The sequence below is a fragment of the Podarcis melisellensis genome, assembly GCF_964234715.1.
Source record: "Podarcis melisellensis genome assembly, chromosome: 1".
Classification (NCBI taxonomy): Eukaryota; Metazoa; Chordata; class Lepidosauria; order Squamata; family Lacertidae; genus Podarcis; species Podarcis melisellensis.
In genome coordinates this window covers 67518618-67539375 of record NC_138528.1, presented here as the reverse complement: position 1 = coordinate 67539375, position 20758 = coordinate 67518618, and the positions used below count along the sequence as shown (strand labels likewise).

Sequence of the window (20758 nt, the reverse complement as noted above, 5' to 3'; positions counted from 1 at the left end):
TCCTGTCTTCCACTGCCTCCCGCAGTTTGGTCAAATGGCATGAACTACTACATGTTATTAAAATATATATTTAGTTTAGGAAAAAATAGCTATGAATGGAAAATACAATGAAAATGTTGGCATTTGAAATGTGAGATTAATTTATTCCATTATAACATTGATATTGTTTTCCTTTTTAACTATTGTATATATTTCATGTTAATAAAGTTTGTTTAATGCATTAAAATATTTTTTTAAAATTAAATTAAGCTCCAATCTAAAGTGAATATGGGGCCTTTGCCCCCAGGTTTTCATAGGTCAGCTTTGTGTACACGATTACAGAGAAAGCTCCTAGGACCTGCTTCAGACAGTGACTTTCTTTGGAAAGACAAAATGCCCTTTTTCTGATTCAAACGAAGGACTGATTGCAAATACTGCAGTCAATGTCGAGCCACCCTGTTGAATAATGTCCTAGAAGTACCTCTTCCCATATGATCAACTACCTAAAAAGACCCTAAACATCTCAGGACCAGGATACCACAAGGGCGACTTTTTCCCATCCAAACCTAGATACAGTATTAGGATTCTTGTTAATTGCCCTTTCCTGGGTCTCTGTGCTGTTTGAGGTGAGGGCAGAACACACCAGAAGAGGGTCTTTTAATGTTGTGGTGCCCAAATTTTCAAACTTGCTCCCTGGAGAAGTTTGCTTGGTGCTGCCACATACGTTTTCAAGTCCAGGTGAGAACTTCCTTTAAATCCTTCTCCTTGGTTTCTTAGATTGATGGGAGTCTCTGGCTTTTAAAATGCTCTTCTGTTGGAACAAACTATTTCAGTATTGTATTACTCTTTAAAGTGTTTAATTTTTTTATAAATCACTTTGGTTTTTGGTGCACTGAAAAGCGGAATATAAACACTTTAAGCAAGCAAAATAAAATGCTGAAAGCCATGAGCTCTGTTCAGTAGTAGTTTGTGGATCCATTTTCATCATCATGGGTGATTTGTTTGTTTGTTTGTTTGTCTTGTCCTTTCTATCCCTGTTCCCCTCTCTAGAAACCAAAATGAAACTACTTTTTGAGAAACATGCAGTGTTTTGTGGTTTCTATGGTAGAATTAAGAACTTCCTGACAGAGAGCCTGGGATACCATCTCAGTGTCACAGAGCCTGGGATTTCATCTTTTTCCCACTGAAATCAACCCAGAAGTCGTACCTAGAAAACAACCACATGACTTTAAACAGTTCTCAACAGTGGCGTAGCGTGGGGGTGCAGGGGGGCCGGCCACACCGGGCGCAACATCTGGGGGTTAGGGTTAGGGGGCGCAAATCCACGGGTTAGGGGGCGTAAATTACTTGCCTTGCCCCGGGTGTTGACAACCCACGCTACGCCACTGGTTCTAAGTGCATCTTTGTTCTGTTGCATCCCTCCCCAAACAAATCTTTCTAAAAAGCAGTAATTCTGGGCACTATAGCTAAGTCTATGTGCTATTCTAAATAGAAAAACCAAATGTTGACGTTTTTATTTTTTTAAGCCAGGCATAGGCAAACTTGGCCCTTCAGATGTTTTGAGACTACAACTCCCATCATCCCTAGCAAACAGGATCAGTGGTCAGGGATGATGGGAACTGTAGTCTCAAAAACATCTGGAGGGCTGAGTTTGCCTATGCCTGTTTTAAGCCCTATTACTTCCAGTACACACTCTGCATTCCTTGTCCTAGCCTAGGAAATATTTAGAGAGATAATATTCCACGCAAATATTTATTCTTCTCCATTACATTTTAGAAGTAGGTTTTAGAAATGGAATCACAGAATCATGAAAGGCGCCTTTTAGGCAGTCTGGTCCAACACCGTGCTTAATGCAGGATCTGCAGCGCCTGATGAAATTACAGCATCCCTGACACAGATGGATGTCCAGGTGCTTAAATGCCTGAAGCAGTAAAGGAGAGCCCACCTACCTTCCTAGGCAGTCTGTTCCACTGCGGAAAAGATCTTAACATTAGGAATGTTTTCCTAACATTTAGCTTGGCCTTCTCCAGTTTGATGTACTCTAGGAGTTTTGGACTACAACCTCTCATTACCACTAACCATCCAGCATGGGCAATGGTCAGGGATAGCGGTAGTTGTTGTCCAAAACCAGGAGCACGAGCACCAGATTGGGAAAGGCTGATTTAGGTGAAACTCAATTCCCTCCCATTTCCACCTTGTTCGTGCTTTTGGATTTCACGTAGTAGATGATGGGAAGAAATTTCTCTCTCCCTGAGACCCTGAAAGGATGTTTATTTATTTACTTGTTTATTTATCAAAACCTATAAACTACTTACTTGTAAGAAAACATTTAAGTAAAGTAAAACATGGACATACTTGATGAAAAACAGCTAAACCAAGTATTTAAAAGAATTTAAAAGATGATTAAAATCAAAAGAGATAAAACACATGCAACTTCTACATGTACTGAAATGTGATGCCCTAGGTGCTAGCCAATCAGTTCTGGGCAAACTCACAGAACTAGTTTTCCAGAGAAAAACTGTTCATTTCTCACAAACCGCATTTCTGAGAGTATACTGGTTTTTTCGGTAAGCATCTAATTCCAAAGCTTTATTGGAAGTTCTGCTTAGAATTTGCCTATTTGTGCAAGACTTAGAAAAGCCAATGAATGGATTAGAAGTTTGAGAAACTTGCCCTCAGTTCAACTTTATTCTTCATCTTTTGTAATTCTAAATTCATTTCAGTGTGCCCTTTTAACTTTTCAATTTGTTCTACATGAAGTGTGTTTTTATAATAAGATTCTTCTACTTAAAGGGCAAGCTTTTTATGGAAGTATGTCCCTGTCAATGATGATAAGAGTTTCCCAGGAATAAAACTTTATAACTATATAGGTCTCCTAGGAATCAATTTTTTTCCCTTTCCCAATCATTTCCTGAAAACTTCCCCCACCCCCAAAGATTATTAATTGTACACTGTACAGATGGCACGAGTGCTATAATGTTAGGAGAAATGGTGTTCAAACAAAACAGCATATTGGGATTACCACATCTGAGGTCTTCAGCATGAAAATTAAACTGGAGTCTTTCCTCCCTTTGCAGAACCTGTTTTCCCATCTGCTCCCTCTTTTCCCTAAACATTTTTAAAAAATAATTCATTCTATTTAGGATGACATAAAACAAAACACAAACTGGGGCGCCAATAACCCTATACAATATAAACTGAAATGTAAACTGAAAATTTGACATTCATTTTGCTAGTTTTGACCCAGTTCTCCAATCTGTTAAGGTCATATTGAACCTGAATTTTGTCTTTAGCTACCTGTCCCAGTTTTGTGTTAACTGAAAATTCCTACATCCAAGTCTTTTATAAAGACGTTGAACAACAACAGGCCCAGGACAGAACCCTGCGGCACCTTACATATCACTTTTTTCAAGACAACAAGGAACCATTAGTGAGCACTCAGTCAACCAGCTACAAATCCACCCAACAGTTACCTCATCCAGCACACATTTTACCAGTCTCTCTGCAAGAATATCATGGGGGACTTTGTCAAAAGCCTTACTGAGATCAAGATACACTATGTCCACAACATTCCCTAATCCACCAAGCTTGTAACTCGATCAAAAAAAAGAAATGAGATTTGTCTGGCACAACTTTTTTTATTTAACAAACCCAAGCAGAGTTTTAATATTCTCTAAGTGCTCACAAGCCAAATGTTTAATTATCTGTTCTAGGACCTTTCCTGGTATTGCATCAAGGTGACTATTCAGTAGTTACCTAGGTCTTCTTTTTCCTCTTTTTGAAGATAGGGACAACATGTGCCCAGATCCAGTCTGCAGGAACCTCACCTGTTCTCCAAGAATTCTCAAAGATAATAGACAGATGCTCTGAGATTACACCTGCTGTTCCTTTAGTACCATTGGATGCGGCTCATCAGGCCCTGGAGATTTGAAATCATTTAGAGTTGCTAGGGGTTCCTGTACTACCTCTTCTCCTATTCTGGGCTGCAGTCCCTCCTTGCCTCGTTTATTCTGTTATCACCAGTTTGGGCACTGCTATCCTCTTGGGTGAAGACAGCAAAAAGTAGGTGTTTGAGCAGCAGAGGCAGAGCTAGTCCAGGGTGTGCTGCAAGCGTCCCGCGTCCCAGGGGGTGGTGCACCGATGTCAAACCTCCCCTTCAGGGATGACACCCAAGGCGGACCGCCCCCAACTTTCTCCACCACTGTTGAGCAGTTCTGCCTTCTCTCTGTCACCCAACAGTATTTCTCCATCTTGTCTATGCAGAGGACCTGCTACTTGCTTGCTCCTTCTCCTATTTCAAATATAGCTGAAGAAGCCTTTTAAAAAAATATTTTTAACCTCTGTTGAAATCCTGAGCTCATTCTGAGCTTTGGCCCACCTGACCTTCTCCCTGCAACTGTTGGCTACTCGTATATACTCTTCCTTCGTGATTTCCCCTTTCTTCTATTTCTTGGGCCACATCTGAAGGAATTCCCCTTCCGCTTCTAAAGACCTTACAAAATCACACTGAACAAGCAATTTCCAGCCTCATAACAACATCAAATAGTAATTGTTTTGTAAACCCTCTAACACTGTTATTCTAGGCTAATTTGGATGCATAGGACAAATCTAATTAATCAGATGTTTACCTTTGACTGTCCTGGGAGAGGGGGTTCTGAGGAAAACAGAACCTGGTCCATCCCACTCCCCCCACCCCAATTTCGTACTGTGCACAGTTGTAATTGACACTAGAGTGAAGAAGGAAACCCAGTGGGAGTTAACTGGGCATACAATCCAAGGAGTGACACAGTCTCCCTTTCGTGAAGCAGATTTTAACATTAAGCATTTCATAAACTGTAGAACATTAGTTCAGCATGCGTATGTTGTACATTAATCAGAAAAGAAAACCCCCAGGCCACTACATTCTGCTATTCTAATATTATGCAATACAATATAAATAGGTTTTGTTTAGTTCTTGCATGTTTCATAATATCTTTGCTTAAAATAGAAAGACAGAGGATTAATCCTCACCCCAAGGCTCAGACCTCATCACGGGATACAAGGAAGTTTGTGTATCACCGAGCAATTTTAGAGAATACAATATCCAGGAAGTGATGTTCTAGGAGTTCTATTCCATAAAAGGAAAAAGTATTTAGAAATGGTTGGCCGCCTTCTTGCAGCTCATTAGACCACAGTAGGGAAAGTCGAACACAAATAATCAGTAAACTTACCCTCTGAGTCACAGCTGAATACCTTGGCAAAGACTGAGACTGAAGGTGCTTCACTCCATCTTCAGTGCTGGCCTGACTGTTGACCTCAACTGCTCTGCTCAACCACAGCAAGCGTAAAAAGGGAAGCACAAACACAAGAAGCTTAAAAATCATTTCCCAAGTATCCTGGCACTTCCATGTTTTCCTTGGGCATGGCACAACTCTCATCCCTGTGCTGCCAAGGGCAGAGCCAGCTGCATTATATGGGGTGAGAGCGGACTCGAGTCAAGACTGCAGCACTCAGGTCTGCTCCTAAGCCCCGCCCCCAGGTCGCCACAGATTGGTGCAAATGTAAAGTGGGTGTGGTGGGAACTCATGATGCTCCACAGCTGGCCTGGGGGAGAAGCCAATGGCTGCTACCACGATGGCATTGCTCGGGTGTGTGCGGAGCTGGCGCAATGAGTCACAACCGCGGCCCACCCTGAACTGGGTAAGCAGCCACTCTCATCACTCACACCCATGCCATACATTTAAAGCACACTGCTTCCCCCTAAGCATCCATGGAACTTCAGTTTACCTCACAGAGCTACAATTCCCAGCACCCTTGACAAACTACAGTTCCTAGGATTCAAGAGGGGGGAGGAGCCATATGCTTTGAATGTATGGTATGGATGTGACCAGTCTTTCCTAACAATCGGCCATGCTGGCTGGGAATGATGGGAATTGAAGTCACATCTCTTAGACCCCTTGCAGTGGGGATGGATTCACCACCTGGACAAAATAATAATATGGGGGCCCATCCCACACTGGGGAAACGCGATGACCAAAAAAATCACCCTCTATGTGAAAAAAAATCTGTGCCACATGCAATAAGCAGGTAAGAATTGGGTATGTGTTTCACAAAAGCTTGAGAATTCATAACTGAACAATGGTTCAACACAGGGAAGATTTGGCTCTCCAGATATTGCTGAACTACACCTCCCATCAGCCCAAGCAAGCATGGCCATTGGCCAGAGATTATGATCATAGAATCACAGTATCATAGAATTGTAGAGCAGTGGTTATTTATTAAATTTCTATACCTCCCTGTCAGGAACTCGTCCTACACTCGAGTAGGACCCTGGCAGAGACAATGCCCAACTGGCATGTTCTCTTCCCTCCTGGTCGATCATTCGGGAGCTTTAAAAGCTTTCTTCAGCCCGAACATCAGAGCGACCGATGCCAACAGACATTGGCACACTTAGGGATCTGCAGAGTCTTCGCAGATTGCATAACAGACATCAGCAACTTAGCATTTTGGCTAATCTACTTTATTTACACATAAACACACACGGAGCACTGCAACATGGCTCCCTCTTTCTCTAGCATCAGACAGCAAAGAGAAAAAGAACAAAGGACAATAGTCCCACTTCACGGAACACAGTAACACAAACATCCTGACTCCATCACTACCCACTCTGTGGAGTCAAAACACACACCGTCATGTGATAGACGAAAATCCCATGACTGCAATCATGGAGCAGGAATTCTAACAGGGCGGTTTACAATATAAAAACACAAAAATGAACGTAGTAACACACGAAACAATAACCCTCCCCACAAAGTTTAAAAGGCCAGAGTGCTTAATTAGCCAAAGACATGGGAGAAGAGGTATGTTTTTGCCTCGTGCCTAAAGTTATGTAGCCAAGGCGCCAGGTAAACCTCCCTGGGGAGAGCGTTCCACAAGCAGAGGGCTACTCAAAGATGCTGGGAGTTGTAGTTCAGTAAACATCTGGAGGGTCAAAGTTCCCCCCTCCCACACCTGATGTAACATGTCCTCTTTTCAAAAGAAACTACAGGTGTAAACCAATTTCCCATCACAAAAAGAAAGGCTCCGCTAAATTTTTATTGTGGCCGTGGTATTCAAGCATAGTTATTTTTGTATGACGGTCAACAACATATGGCTGCATTATTAGTTACCATAGGAACCTATTGTGGATGGCATTCAATATTCCAAGATCAAGAAGACACACAGGAAGATGCGACATCTCTTTATTTGCCATGCTAGCAAACAGTTTGCTTCTCAGCAGTGGGGATCTTTTTTGTTTGCTTTTTAGTACTCCAGTGATTTACTTCAGCCTTATTAACTGTCCCTTTCAGACTTTTCTTTTAAAATGTTGCCTAATGGGAATTGCTAGAGAACACCCGAAAACAAAAGTTTAATAACTCACTTAAACAAAACATCTTCCTATTAAGGCATTCAGGTACATCATTTTAGCAATAACATCTTCTGATAAAGTGCTTGCTGAAAAATATCTTGAACTTTACAAGTCATTTTAATAAGACAATGCTCATACAACATAAATAGGTTCTCTTTACCTTTTATTGTCTTGCCCATGTTCTGTTTTATAGGCATGCCTCTCCTTGTTTAAGAGATTTTCTTTGGATCCCCGTCTCTGGCTCAGGAAGAACAGATTAGGCAATGTGCGACAACATCTCTTTCGAGCCGAAAAATGTTCTAAATTCAGTGCATCTGTGATTAACACACAATATTTGAAGATCAGAAACTAGGAGGCAACATTGTGCCATGTAATTTGCAAATGCCTTTTTGGTATAAGGATTAAAGTTGCACTAACCAAAAAATGATTCCATTGCAGCTTATTTTAAAAGTACATGTTAAATCAAATCTGTTGTAATCAGATTTTTTTTTGGGGGGGGGACAATGACTTTGAGCTTATTTGGATAGGAGGAGAAGGGAAATCATTTTCAAGGAAAAACTTAATTCCAAAATGTAGCTCATACATTTTTTTGTTATTATTTGGACATTTAAAGAAGATTTTGCTTGCCCTTCTCACTTGTAAGATATTATAGCTACAGGACAAGCAGGTTTAACAGGAGAAACCAGTAGCCTGCGACGTACATCTGAACACTATTAAAATGTCCTTTATTATGTATCCTACCATCAGATGCAATCTATCCCACTGCTAATAGTTACCTACAGTCAGTACTAAGAACCAGGGAAAATAAGATGCCATCTGCCTGAGGGCCTGCAAAATGGGGACTAATAAGACTGATTGCGGCCAAACCACCCAAGACAAGAATACTCAACTTGAATCCATACTGGTTTGCAGGAAAGAAGGACTAGGCCAGGCATAGGCAAATTCGGCCTGCCAGATGTTTTGGGACTACAATTCTCATCATCCCTGACCACTGGTCCTGCTAGCTAGGGATCATGGGAGTTGTAATCCCAAAACATCTGGAGGGCCGAGTTTGCTTATGCCTGGACTATGCAAATGCTGATAAACACCATGTATCACATAATTGATATACTGTATCCCTTAGGTTTAAGCCAAAATAGATTGCAAGTATATATTAAACAAGTGAGGCCCTACAACAAAATGCTGTAGGGTATCCCTGGCCCTGGTGTGTACTTTACCTTAGTCTGTGACTTCGGGGCTAGAGAGAAAACAAAAGTTAGCATCAAAGTAAACAGTCCTTGCTCTAATGTGGGCCTTACTTCATGGGGGTTTGTTTTAAATTTTATTTTTAATTAGTTTTTGAACATTTGAAAAGTGCAATCAATCTGCACGTAAGTTGATGGAACATGAGCTGCAGCTCCACCTCTGACATTTGGCATTGTTGCATGCCACCCAAATCACTGTGGTGTGACATTCCAAGAATTCCAGGTGCTTCCCTAGGGTTCGGTTTCCTTGGAATGTGGTACAGCAGAGCCTGTGGTATCCATAGTATGGTCCATTAGTATAGGAAAGGTGAGGAAGGGGGCCCACCCATTTGCCTTCTGGCACAAAGCAAATACTAATGACCCATACCTATGGCCATTATGGCTAATTCAACAACGACTGCTCCCCACATCAAATGGGGCACCTTTTGTGTGGTCGCACGCAGCCCCCTGGATCCCAGTGCGGCTCCCGGTAGTACGGGCTGGCTTCGCCTTCCCCAGACTGGATACCTGGAGATCTCCGCCTGCCTCAGCCAATCGCCCAATCCCGCCTGGGGAGGCGTTGCCAGGGGATCAGCCAGGTAGGGGGAGGGACCGCCCTGCCCACACAACAGAAGGTGAATCTTACCTGCGAAGCGTCAGTTGGCTCCAGAGCTTCTACAGAGAGGACAACAATGGGATCTTCCATTAGATACCAACCTGTCCGTCCCCCCCAACTCACAACAGTTTTAACAGTGGAGGACACTGCAGGGTTGCTGTGAGCTACTCTTTCCTTCATACATGGTACACACCTACAACCTGAGAAAGGTCCAACAATTTATGCCTTCAGGGTACCCAAGTCTACCGGTACTTCTCCTGCATGTTGTGGTGGTTTGGACTACATAAGCATGAGCACAGGAAGACCTGAATCAGTATTACAGATGAATACAAATTATTAATTCTACCAAATGCAGTCTAGGATGAATATACTATCCTCATTCATCAGTGGTACTTTTGCTATCAAGGTACAATGCCTCAAAGCAGTATCTTAAAACTCCAACCAAAAATAATCTTTTTACTTTTGTAAGAATAAGCAAGAAGTCAAGTTCCTAAAATACACTGGACTGAGTTTAGAAGCCATAGAGACTTTTCCAACACAACTTTTGTACGCAGGTCTCAGGAGACTATTTATTGTAAGTTTCCATGGTATTTATGGCAGCATTCACATCCACTTTAAATGCTTTTAAAATTGGCACCAGTGTGTTATTTCATCTAAACTAGTGGACTCCATGTTAATAGAAAATACTTGTTACTTGCCCAATTCTATTTTGTTTAATTGAACGAGTTTAATTTCACAGTAAAGCCACTGAAGTACAGTGAAATGCATTTCATCAGTTTTCAAAGTTTAAGTGATCAGAACCTTAACAGAACTAGTTGTACAGTACTATCTGAAACAAAACTCCAAGAGGAAACTGACCAGAATACTGGGTTTCCCCCTGCTAAAGTTATAGGACCACATTTACTGCTATAACTAACAATCTAAAAGTTTTATTAGTTTAAAATAACACAGGTAGAGCCTTTTATTATCATGCAAATGCAGTTTTCCAATACACGGCCAAATGTGTTTAGATGACTTCAGAACTACCAACTAATCTGGTTCTGTGAACTGTTGCACAGTGCCACGCCACAGTTCTGTTTACAGCATTTGCAGATAGTGCTGTTCTTAAGCTGAGTACCTGATTTGTCTGAACCTACAAGGGAGTAGACCCTAACCACTATTTCAAGACATAGCCATGGCTTGAAGAATCATGGATTCCTGGCCTCAGTGCTTCCATTCTGGGGGGAAAGGGTGCCAGTCACTTGGAAGTATAGCCTGGGAGCCAAGCTCTGGCTCAGACAAAGCTCATAGCTTAAGCAAAAAGTAAGCCTAGGCTCCTGCTGTGTAATGCTAGTTAAAATGCAGGGCAGAGGTAGTCAATGTGGTGCCCTTAAGATGTCGTTGAACTCCTGCTCCAATCATTCCTGACCAGTGCCCATGCTGGCTGGAGCAAATGTAAGTTGGAGCCAGTGTTCGAAACTCCCAGTGTTCTAGGTGCATTTTGCGACAGGGAATTTCATTAGTGCGGGCAATTTCTGAACTCTGGGCGCAGTACCTTTTTCTGCCTCCCTACTTCCAGATACTCTCTGAAGACTGAAGAAAAGACCCTCTTAAGAATATTAGGGGGGTAGGCAGGGGAAGGACTAGACCATGTGAAAAATGAGCATAATACTTTAGCTGCAGTTCATTCATTTTCAGCTTTGTATTCTTGTTATTAAAAAGCACACCTAGACATCCCATTGTTGTGCCCATAGGCTCAGGTTGTATATATGTGTAAACAAACCATATATCATAAAGACACCACAGTCCCTACTGAGTTTCCAAAAGGAAACACGAACTCTGGGTAAAGCACACCTGGAATCCCTGGAATCTTGCACCATTTGGGAGATTGGGGTGGCATGCAACAAAACTTAAGAACTGTCAAGTTACTCAAGGCTGAGCTGAGTTGAAGGTGGGGGAACCATGATCACTTGATTCTTTGCTCAATGCATATACAGTAAGTTTAGAAATTAAGTTGTTCATACCTATAAGTGATGTCGGAAGCCTGGAAACATCATTTTCAAGGAGGTATGTAGCTTTCAAGCTCAAGAAGGGAAAATAAATTGGCAACACAAGTGTTGACTTAGAGCAAGCAGCAGCCTCCTGTTTAATATTTAAAAAAGAGCAAAGCTCTGTGAGAGAGAAACTTAAGTTTTACCCAACTACCAACTTATGGGAGGCAGATCCTCCTATCCGTCTTAAAATACTTTCCCCTGGTTCCTTTCAACTAGAAACAATTCTCTAAACCTTTTAAATGCCATTTATCAAAATCAGCATTCACTATGGAATAAGCATTAACTTTAGACACAACACAACCATCAATTTCAGAAGGGTAGCCAAGTTAGGTTGTTACATCAGAGAGTCTGATGGCACTTTAAAGTCAGATTCATCATTGGATGAGTTTGAAGTCAAGGAAACATCAGTAGATACACATATACAGGGTGGTGGGGAGAGAAAGGAGTAGGCCAAAAGGCTATTGAATGCAAGCAGACACAGTCTGTGACATTTCTAGGTTGTGTACACATTACTGGTCTGGTTTAAAAAACAGGCCATTTTCTCAATTTAGATAGATGTGCACTAAAGTAAAGAGAAAACATACTTTCATTGTTATGGTCTTTGTGATATAGTCTTGGTAGCTATGCTGGTCCATCTGAACAAGAATTGAAATAAGTGGGACAGCAAGTGTAGGCAGGGCTGTCTTAAGCATATCCAGCGCTGTGGTGCAAAGATCCCTCCGGCGTCCCCCATTTCCCAGAGTTGTTGACCTTTTCCCAAGCCCCTGCAGGGATCGCCCTCCTCCCACAGAGGCTTGGGAAAGAAGCTGCACACCTACGTGTCATATTCCTAACAGGGAGGAGCCTCTCCCACAACAAAGTGACGGGGCCCTTTCCTTTCATTTAAAGCACACCCAACGCATTTGAACCGCCTGCCTTCAAAGAATCCTGAGAGGTGGTGGTATGTTAGAGGGCGCTGAGAATTGTAGTTCCCAGGATTCTTGAGTTTGGGGTATCGAGCCATGTGCTTTCAATGGGGGGGGGGGAGGTCCTGATCAGCTGCCATGTGCCTGGATCCAGATGAGAGCATCCTGAGACACAAACCCCCCTGGGGAGAAGGGAGCCCAGGCCTTCAAGCTGGGTCATGATCCAGCACCCAGCACCGCTTCCTCCTCCTGCCGTGTGACTCACCTTGGGTCACAGGCCACATCGAGCACCGTGTTGCAGCGCTGGGCGCGCAGCAGCAATACCAGCCAGTCCTTGTACTCGGCGTGTCGCCGATGTAGAGTTGCCAGACCCGCGCTGCACGGCCGTCAGCGTACTGGTCTGGCAGTCCTTTGGCTGCCATGCCCAGCGAGTGGGTCCGGTAGATGCTGTCCACCATGGTGAGCGCACAGAGGCTCCTGCGGGCACCGATGGAAGGACAGACGGGAGAGTGCGTGCAGCCACAAGCGCGCGCCTAGCTGCTGTTGCCACCGCCAGCCATATAGTTGGCAGGGCAGGCGCAGCTCCCATCCTAAGCCTCTGCAGGGATCGCTCTCCTCCCGTGGAGGCTTGGGAGGCAAGCTGCATGCCCACCAGCCATATGGTTGATGGGGCACAGCTGGCGGGCGTGCAGGGAAAGGGGAGGCCGCCGGCAAAGCTGCACAGCTCCCCCACTCACTGGGGCGCCCCTGGGAGGCCAGCACCCTGGTGCAACGTGCCACTAAGCCCAATAGGAAAGACGGCTCTGAGTGTAGGTGGGTACTGTCTCACATGCTCTACAAAAAAAAAAAAAAAAAAATCAAATCAAATCAATACACTGAACTTAATTCCCACTTTGTGGGTAGAAAAGGACAACAGATGTCTGTGAGTCAAGGCCAGAAGAATAACCTCATAGTGTTTCAACCAGGTAGACACTTGAAAAAATTAAATGGCACAGATTAGCATCTGCCGAGACTCAAGAGATCACATGAATGCCATTTTACAATAAAGCAAACAATACCAAATTAAGCAATGACAATGGCTGATGAAAACTAAATTATAATGCATGGCATTTTGCATATTTGGTCTCCTTGTTCCTCATTCTTGGCTGCATTTTATGTCTTCCACTAACCATAGAGCATACAGAGTCATTATTTTTCACAAGCAAAAGGAACACTTTGCCAAATGCATTTACATAAAAGCACAGCACGCAAAAACTTGAAAGATAATTCAAGACAGCCAGCCATACGGGAGTATGTAATTTGGCCAGCTGCCCATGGGTTTGGACACCAGAGAATACCACTGGGATTACAATGAAAATGTTAAATAGTTATCCCACATTGCTTATTTATTTTTAGTGGCATCAGCTCTAGTTCAACCAAGAGTTCTTTGACCAAAAGCCTGTTTACATAAAGTGCAGGCTGCTTGCATGACAAATTGCTTGGTTCGCCTTGTACCACTAGCCTTGGTAGAAAGACTCCAAGGAAATGTTAAGTGTTCTGGTTGTGGAACTTCCTGGTGTTCTTCATGCCCACATACAGTACTTGCTTGCTCTACGTCTAATGAATGAAGCAACTCCCCAACTCAAGTCTTTATTAGAGCAATATACTTTTGGATAAATATGACACTTCTGTTTAAAGAACATGAAAGAGTAAATTGTCACGCAGCAAAGTTACATGGAAATCTGTTTTAGTTAATTTCTATGTAATGTCTCAGCTTCCAATGATTAGCTAATTCCAGTGTCAAAGAAAGACACTTGCTCCTTTGCTTAGGCTAGCAAGAAGGGAATCCTAGGAAAGGAGAGATCTACCAAATGTCAGTCTTGAGGTCTTTAGCCAGCCCTGAACATGTCTCTATTCTGCATCTTGGAATTCCCTAAGCGCTGAATCCCTTTTTAAAAGGAAGTCAAGATCCTTCTCAAAAACTGCAACCAGATTTGAGTTTGTGATGGAGGAAGAGCTTAGGCCTCGACATGAAATGTCTGATCAGTGGTTTCAATTGGTGTTTTCTAACTTAACAAATGAGAGTGATTTAACTTTTTAAAAACAATAACAACAACCCACACATCTTTTTTCTGTGAATAGGTGTTTTTTATGAAAGGGGGTGTAGGGAAGGCAGATTCAGAGATAAAGAGATGCCCGTGTGCTGACTCCAGTTCTTCATCAGGATGCACAGAGATGGGAGTAAGTGTGCGAGTGGCAATGACTTGTGAGTAAGCATGATGCCTAAGATTTTGCTGTGTGCACTTTGGAGCGGCATGTTCATATATTGTCAGGGTGAGGGGAGAGGTAAGCAATGCTACATTTCTCTTGTGAACTGCCATGAGATCTTTTGATGAATGGTGGGATATAAATCTAAAAAAAAAAAAAGGGACCAGAAGTTAAAGGAAGGGCCTGGATCTACCTGTTGAACTTGTAGCAATCTCAGTCAGCCACAGTAGAACATTTCTTGTTGCAACTGAATTTTGACAAAACACACTAACAGAAGAAAGCGATGTCACTGAAACAGTGTAATCTCCTACAGGAAATTTCTGACCAATCACACACATATATCTAGCAGCTGAATACACCTCATTTAGAGAAAGTTTGGTCAGTTTCTATTTCCGAATAACAACATATTGTTCAACAAGGGAGAAACAATGATTAATGCAGAAATGACAAATCTGACCACCTTATTCCAAACAGTAGTGGTTATCAGCTCCCTGTTTACATCTTCACATGCCAACTTGCTTATCCAGCTTTGCATTCCAAAAGGCTCATTTCATTTGAAGGAACACCTTATAGATTCGTAGCTCTATGAAGTCTAATTAAGGTTCTTTTCTAGGGTGTTTAATACCCTTATTCCTTCCCAAAGGACACAAAATCTTTCATAGCTCTCTAAGCTTTAATAGTATTTCAACCATGTCATTTATGATACTGTAGTTCTAAAAGCTCTATTATCTGAGGCATGGGAGAGCACTTTACCAGTCTAGAAAACCTACAACTCAAATGTTTTATATATTTTGTAAACCAATTTGAGATTTTTTACAATCAAGCGGTGTATAAATTTTATGGAATGAATGAATGAATGAATTTTACTTGGCACAGACTGGAAGAGAAGAATAAGACAAAGGAGGTGGGTGGGTGCTTAGGCTGCCAAATCCCGTTTAATTGGCCCAGTGCATTTCAAAGAAAGCCTTTTTACAGGAGTAAGGGCTGTAGCTCTATGGTACAGAATCGGCTCTGCATGCATGTTCAATCACTGGCAGGTCTAAGTATGGTTAGAAATGTCCCTAGTCTGAAACTCTGGAGAGCTGCTGCCAGTCAGTGTAGACAATACTGGGTGAGATGGACCAATGGACTGAATCAGTAAAAGGCAGCTTCTTATATGCTGTTCTACATTTATCACCTAACAGCTTAAGGTTGCAGTCTTATATGATCTATTGAGCTCAGTGAGACTGTGGTTGTGTATACATGACACATTTAAAGCGCACCTATCCTAAGAATCCTGGGAACTGTAGTATACCACACACACACACACACAATTCCTAGCACCCTTAAGAATGGACCGTTCCCAGGATTTTTAGGGCTGATTCTTTTAATGTATGATGTTGATGCAGCCTTACTTCTCCATATAGAATTGCGCTCATTTGGGTCCACAATATGCCACACTGAGAAAAGCAATACAAAAAAGGTCAATTCCAACCCCATGGATTTCACATTTCTGGGTTCAGAGCTTGAAGAACCCAATATACAGCCCACTCTTAAGCATGGCTGCTCAGATGTAAGTTCCACTGATTTCAATGACCTTTGCTTTGAACTCCATACTGCAGCACCTAAAATGCAGCCACACCCACCTACCCTATAAAGCATATGGCAGGTGGTGGTGGTGAAAATCTTGCCCTAGTATGATTGATTTTTTTACAGGAAACTTCCTGTCCAAGAAAAGGGTGGCAATAAGCTATTATCAATTCTCACATCGGTTAAAGAATATAATTGCCATAGTAACAAGGAGTAGGCACTTAAACAGGGCAACAGACTTTTTATAGCATCTTCTTGGCTGTCAAACTGGCATGTGCTTTTATATTCACAGCAAATATAAGGTGGCAGTGGTGGGAGGATGGTACAGAACGTGGTACAAGATTCATCCTGAGTAATGCTGAACAGCAGCAGAAGGGGGGAAGACTTCAAAACAGAAAAGCAAACACAAAAACAGGACATTTAAATTAAGACCTTTTTTTGAAGGAAGGCTTTTTTTCTTTTTAACCAATTCTCATCAAACCTAGTATGAGGGGGAAATACGTTTCCCTTACTAATGCTTGAGAGGTAGTGGTTAAATTAACAAATCATTAGTTGAATGTCCCCTATTCAGATCTCAGTTCAAAAGAGGATCTTACAGAATAGTCATAAGCAAGTCACTGCCTCTCTCTCTCAGCCTTCCACCTGTAATAAAAGGTTAAATCCTGGGAATGTTTTACAGGACTCTTCTAATATTACCAAAATACATTAATGAAGGAGTATTAAATCTGTTGTTATTATTATTAAATCTGTTGCTGTTATTGGTACTACTGCAGCAGCAACAACAGGGACGCGGGTGGCGCTGTGGGTTAAACCACAGAGCCTAGGACTTGCTGATCAGAAGGTCGGAGGTTTGAATCCCTGCGACGGGGTGAGCTCCCGTTGCTCGGTCCCTGCTCCTGTCAACCTGGCTGTTTGAAAGCACGTCAAAGTGCAAGTGGATAAATACGTACCGCTCCAGCGGGAAGGTAAACGGTGTTTCCGTGCACTGCTCTGGTTCGCCAGAAGTGGCTTAGTCATGCTGGCCACATGACCCAGAAGCTGTACGCTGGCTCCCTCGGCCAATAAAGCGAGATGAGCGCCACAATCCCAGAGTGATCCACGACTGGACCTAATGGTCAGGGGTCCCTTTATATGACAGGACAATCACAGGGATGGCAAGTCCCAGTGAGATATGACTTTTTCCAGTATTCACAAAAGTTGTTATTTGTAATGTTTGTTTTGAAATATTACTGTAGAAGGTTGATTTTTGTTTTATCATCTAATTCGATGTGTAGGCTCTTGAGAATGTACAATACTTTATTTTATGAGGTAACGACTATGGACTCCTGATTTTTTTTTATTTATACAGTCCTCCCCTTTTCTTTATATCTATTTTATTTCATACTTCACATGGGAAATAACACTGGGTTCATAATAAAGTCTAGATTTAAAAAAGAAAGAGCACAAAATGTCACACCAACCCACATTTACAAAGGGAAATTGGTACAATTGTTTTACATAGAACAAAAAACTTTCTAGCATACAAGCCTTATTTCTATAAAATCTGATGTCACACACCTACTAATTAAAACCACGTTTATGGAAGACAATCTTACTCGGCTACAAGTGATTGCCAAAGAAAAGAAGAAGAAGAAGAAGAAGAAGAAGAAGAAGAAGAAGAAGAAGAAGAAGAAGAAGAAGAAGAAGAAGTACTTCTGCACTACCAGGGCTAAGCCAAAGTTTGTCTTAACATTATGCCTAAATCCAGGCTTCTGATTTATCTCCCTCGGACAAAACATGAGCAAAATACCAAGAGGAAACTTTGGTTAAAGTACCCAGTTTGCCTGCAATGACACATACCGTAAGCGCAGTTTGGATGTGACCCTCAGTAACACAGAAGCAGCAGGACCAGGGGAGGAATACAACCAGGGCCAGCCCATTCATGAGGCAAAGTGAGGTGACTGCCTTAGGCAACAAGGGCAGCAGATCCCAATGTCAATATTTCTTCCCCGCTTGTTCCTTATGTAGATCTTCCTTGACCCCTTCTTTCCTGGTGGCACCATTTTGAGGTCTGCCTTGCAGGCCCAGGCAGTGCACTTCCCTCTCCTCTGTTCATAAGAACTAGCAAATAAACAAGACCACACAGCTGAATGGGATCGAATCAGGCCACAACTTTATTGACCACAGATAAAGTGGTTTGGCATAGGCATTTATTTCCGGCCCGTCTGCAGGGTCAACTCAGCAGCAGGAATTCCCATGACTTACATCAAAAAGGGGGATCCCTGTAGGGATCGCTGCCTCTGGGAGAACAGAGGCCCAAGCCCCTGTCTGGGCAAATGGACAGAAGCAACTCCATCATGGATCCCTTTAGCGGATCTGACAAAGAAGAGCTGGGTGTCAGGAGCTGGTGCAGGCTGTTTTAAATCCCCCAGGAGCCGACCTGAAGGAAGCCTGATCAGTGAGGTTGTCCTGAAATGAACCATACTCTTCTTTAAGGGTGAGAGATTAAACCAATCTGGCAAGAAGAGATGCCAGTGATGGTTTGAGCAGCTTGAATTTGGCCAAGGACAACTCACCTCTACATGAAGACAATTTCTATATGAAAAGCCCTTTATTGTCTTCTTCATTTTGCTGTTTCTGAACAAGATAGCCATTAGAATTCAGCCTTTGAAGAGAGCAGCTTTTAGAGCTTCCATCACATCTCACCATGAATACTAGCAAAACTACATACTGTAACTACTATAAACTACTCCCAATGCCAGGCCCCAAACCTGCCTTTGTGAAAACATTGTCAAGCAAGAACTGTAAATTATTTCCCCCCACAACTCCTATCTGCAGATTATAAATGGCTAGTTATGCTTACTAAGAGAAAAATACTTTGTACATGTTCAGGCATGCTCCTACGGACTATATTAATTACTATTTTATATGTCTCAAAGCTGAGCATTGGCAGTAACATGGAAACAATTTCCATGATTAGTTCCTAGCTTCAACTTTTTTAAAGGAAACAAAATATGACTTATTTTACAGTGTTCTCTTTATCACCAGATCTTTAAAAGCTAAAAGTCGAACCCAGTATCAATACGCTATGCCAGTGATGGCGAACCTTTTAGAGACCGAGTACCCGAACTGCAACCCAAAACCCACTTATTTATCTCCCTCTGCTGCCGCAGCCACAACAGCAACCACCGCTGCCTCCAGCTCTGGAGGTGCTGAGTGAAGTAAGGCTGGACTGGGGCGGCAAGCGAGCAGGCAATGGATGTTGCTGCCACCCCCACCCCCAGGCAAGTAGGAGTGGAATTGGGCTTCTCTGCTAGGCAGCGTTGCTGCTTGCACAGGAACAGGAGCTGGATGAGGGCTGCTCAGCTGGGGAGTTGCAGCCTTCGTCACACTTTCCATTGAGGGGTTCATAGCTGCACTCCCCTCAAGGGAGAAGTTTAAAGGACCCCCACCTCTGCATCAGATCCCCTGCAACCCCATGAAGGCAGCCAGGCTGAATAGTTGCTGAGGTTGGGGAAGGTGGAGGCAGCCCAGAAGCTGCATCTGAGAGCCCCTGCACCACCTGAAAGCAGCCAGGCGCTCCTCAGCTGAGCTGCCCGATCCTGTTTCTACTTGCATGCAAAGCAGGGCAAAGCAGGATTGGAGGCGGGGATCTCTCAGAAGTGGAGTGGAGGCTTCACACTCCCCAGCTGAGCTGCGTCAGCATGCTTCTGAGCATAGTGCTGCACCCTCCCCACCCACAGTGGAGGCACCCCAAGGGAAAACGTGCGCCCAGGAGGTTGTTGCTCCGTTTTGCACACACACACCTCCCGACTCCCCATCTGAGGCGCTTCTACTCGGACACAAGTTGAGCTGAGGATTCAACACACTGCCCTTGCCTTCTGTCGGCTCTGTGCTCGCCACCACTGCCCTATGCATTTAGTTCAGGATAGTACTGTATATAGTTATGCAATTCTGAATTTTATTAGTTCCATAGACTTGGTCCTGCATAGTCCCTGGTTCAAGTTGTACCTGATTCATCCATGAACTCACTAGGTAATTTTAGGCAAACCACCCTCATCCTTCAGTGTAGAATACATACAGTGATTACTAAAGTACCTGACATGGTTGTTATAAGGATTTCTGAGTTAATGTGTTTAAATCTGAGCACTCAAATGGTGATATGTAAATTTCATTGTTCACAGTTGTTTACATGGTGCCTTACACAGTTACATTGGCAACACAAATGGGAGCTTATTATCTGACATGGGGAAATGACATAGGCAGGAATGCAATAATGTGGGCAAGTGCCATTGTACAACAAAATTATTCCCAATAGAGAGCATTTGGCTTATGTTGCGAGGCTTCGTTTGATGCCTGAGCCAAGCGATGGAGGATCTCTGTTGTATAACGCCTCATCGAGGCCTGTTCCACAATAGTGTGCTTTTGCTGTACTGTGTCTTCCAATCACATGGTATTTCCATTAACTAAATATACGTTCATTCTTAGGAGAAGAGAACTTCAAAACAGAATGGCCCAGCTTGCACATCCCGGTAAACTGCAGTTAACAGGTTACTATAAAGAACTCCGTTTCTAAGGACCTCCACCATAACACTTAACTGATTATACTATTTCACAGCACTAAAATTAGTACAACTTCTATTTTTTACTGTATTACTGATGCCACCAAGCTGGGTCCGTATTCACACACAGCCATTTGAAAAATAAAACAATTCACATAGCTAATCACAGTACTTACTGTAAGTGTTAAGTGCATCACCTGTTCACCTTGAAAGATTTAAGACTTGTTTAAAACCAAGTAAACATTTCTCCAGCAATTG

At 42.8% G+C, this 20758-nt stretch overlaps 2 protein-coding genes across 3 annotated transcripts in view; one reads left to right on the top strand and one right to left on the bottom strand.

The window, feature by feature from the left end:
- The window catches only part of CTR9 (CTR9 homolog, Paf1/RNA polymerase II complex component), a 339089-nt gene that overhangs the window by 260518 nt on the left and 57813 nt on the right, over positions 1 to 20758 (top strand). The window lies entirely within an intron of this gene.
- Positions 1 to 20758, bottom strand: part of IRAG1 (inositol 1,4,5-triphosphate receptor associated 1) — a 92035-nt gene that overhangs the window by 37873 nt on the left and 33404 nt on the right. For both annotated transcript variants that reach the window (XM_081918032.1, XM_081918033.1), the window contains exons 15-17: positions 11209 to 11326; positions 7527 to 7680; positions 5190 to 5283 (exon numbers count right to left, since the gene is read on the bottom strand). In XM_081918032.1, coding sequence (XP_081774158.1) covers positions 5190 to 5283; positions 7527 to 7680; positions 11209 to 11326 — 366 coding nt within the window. The remainder of the gene's footprint in view (positions 1 to 5189; positions 5284 to 7526; positions 7681 to 11208; positions 11327 to 20758) is intronic.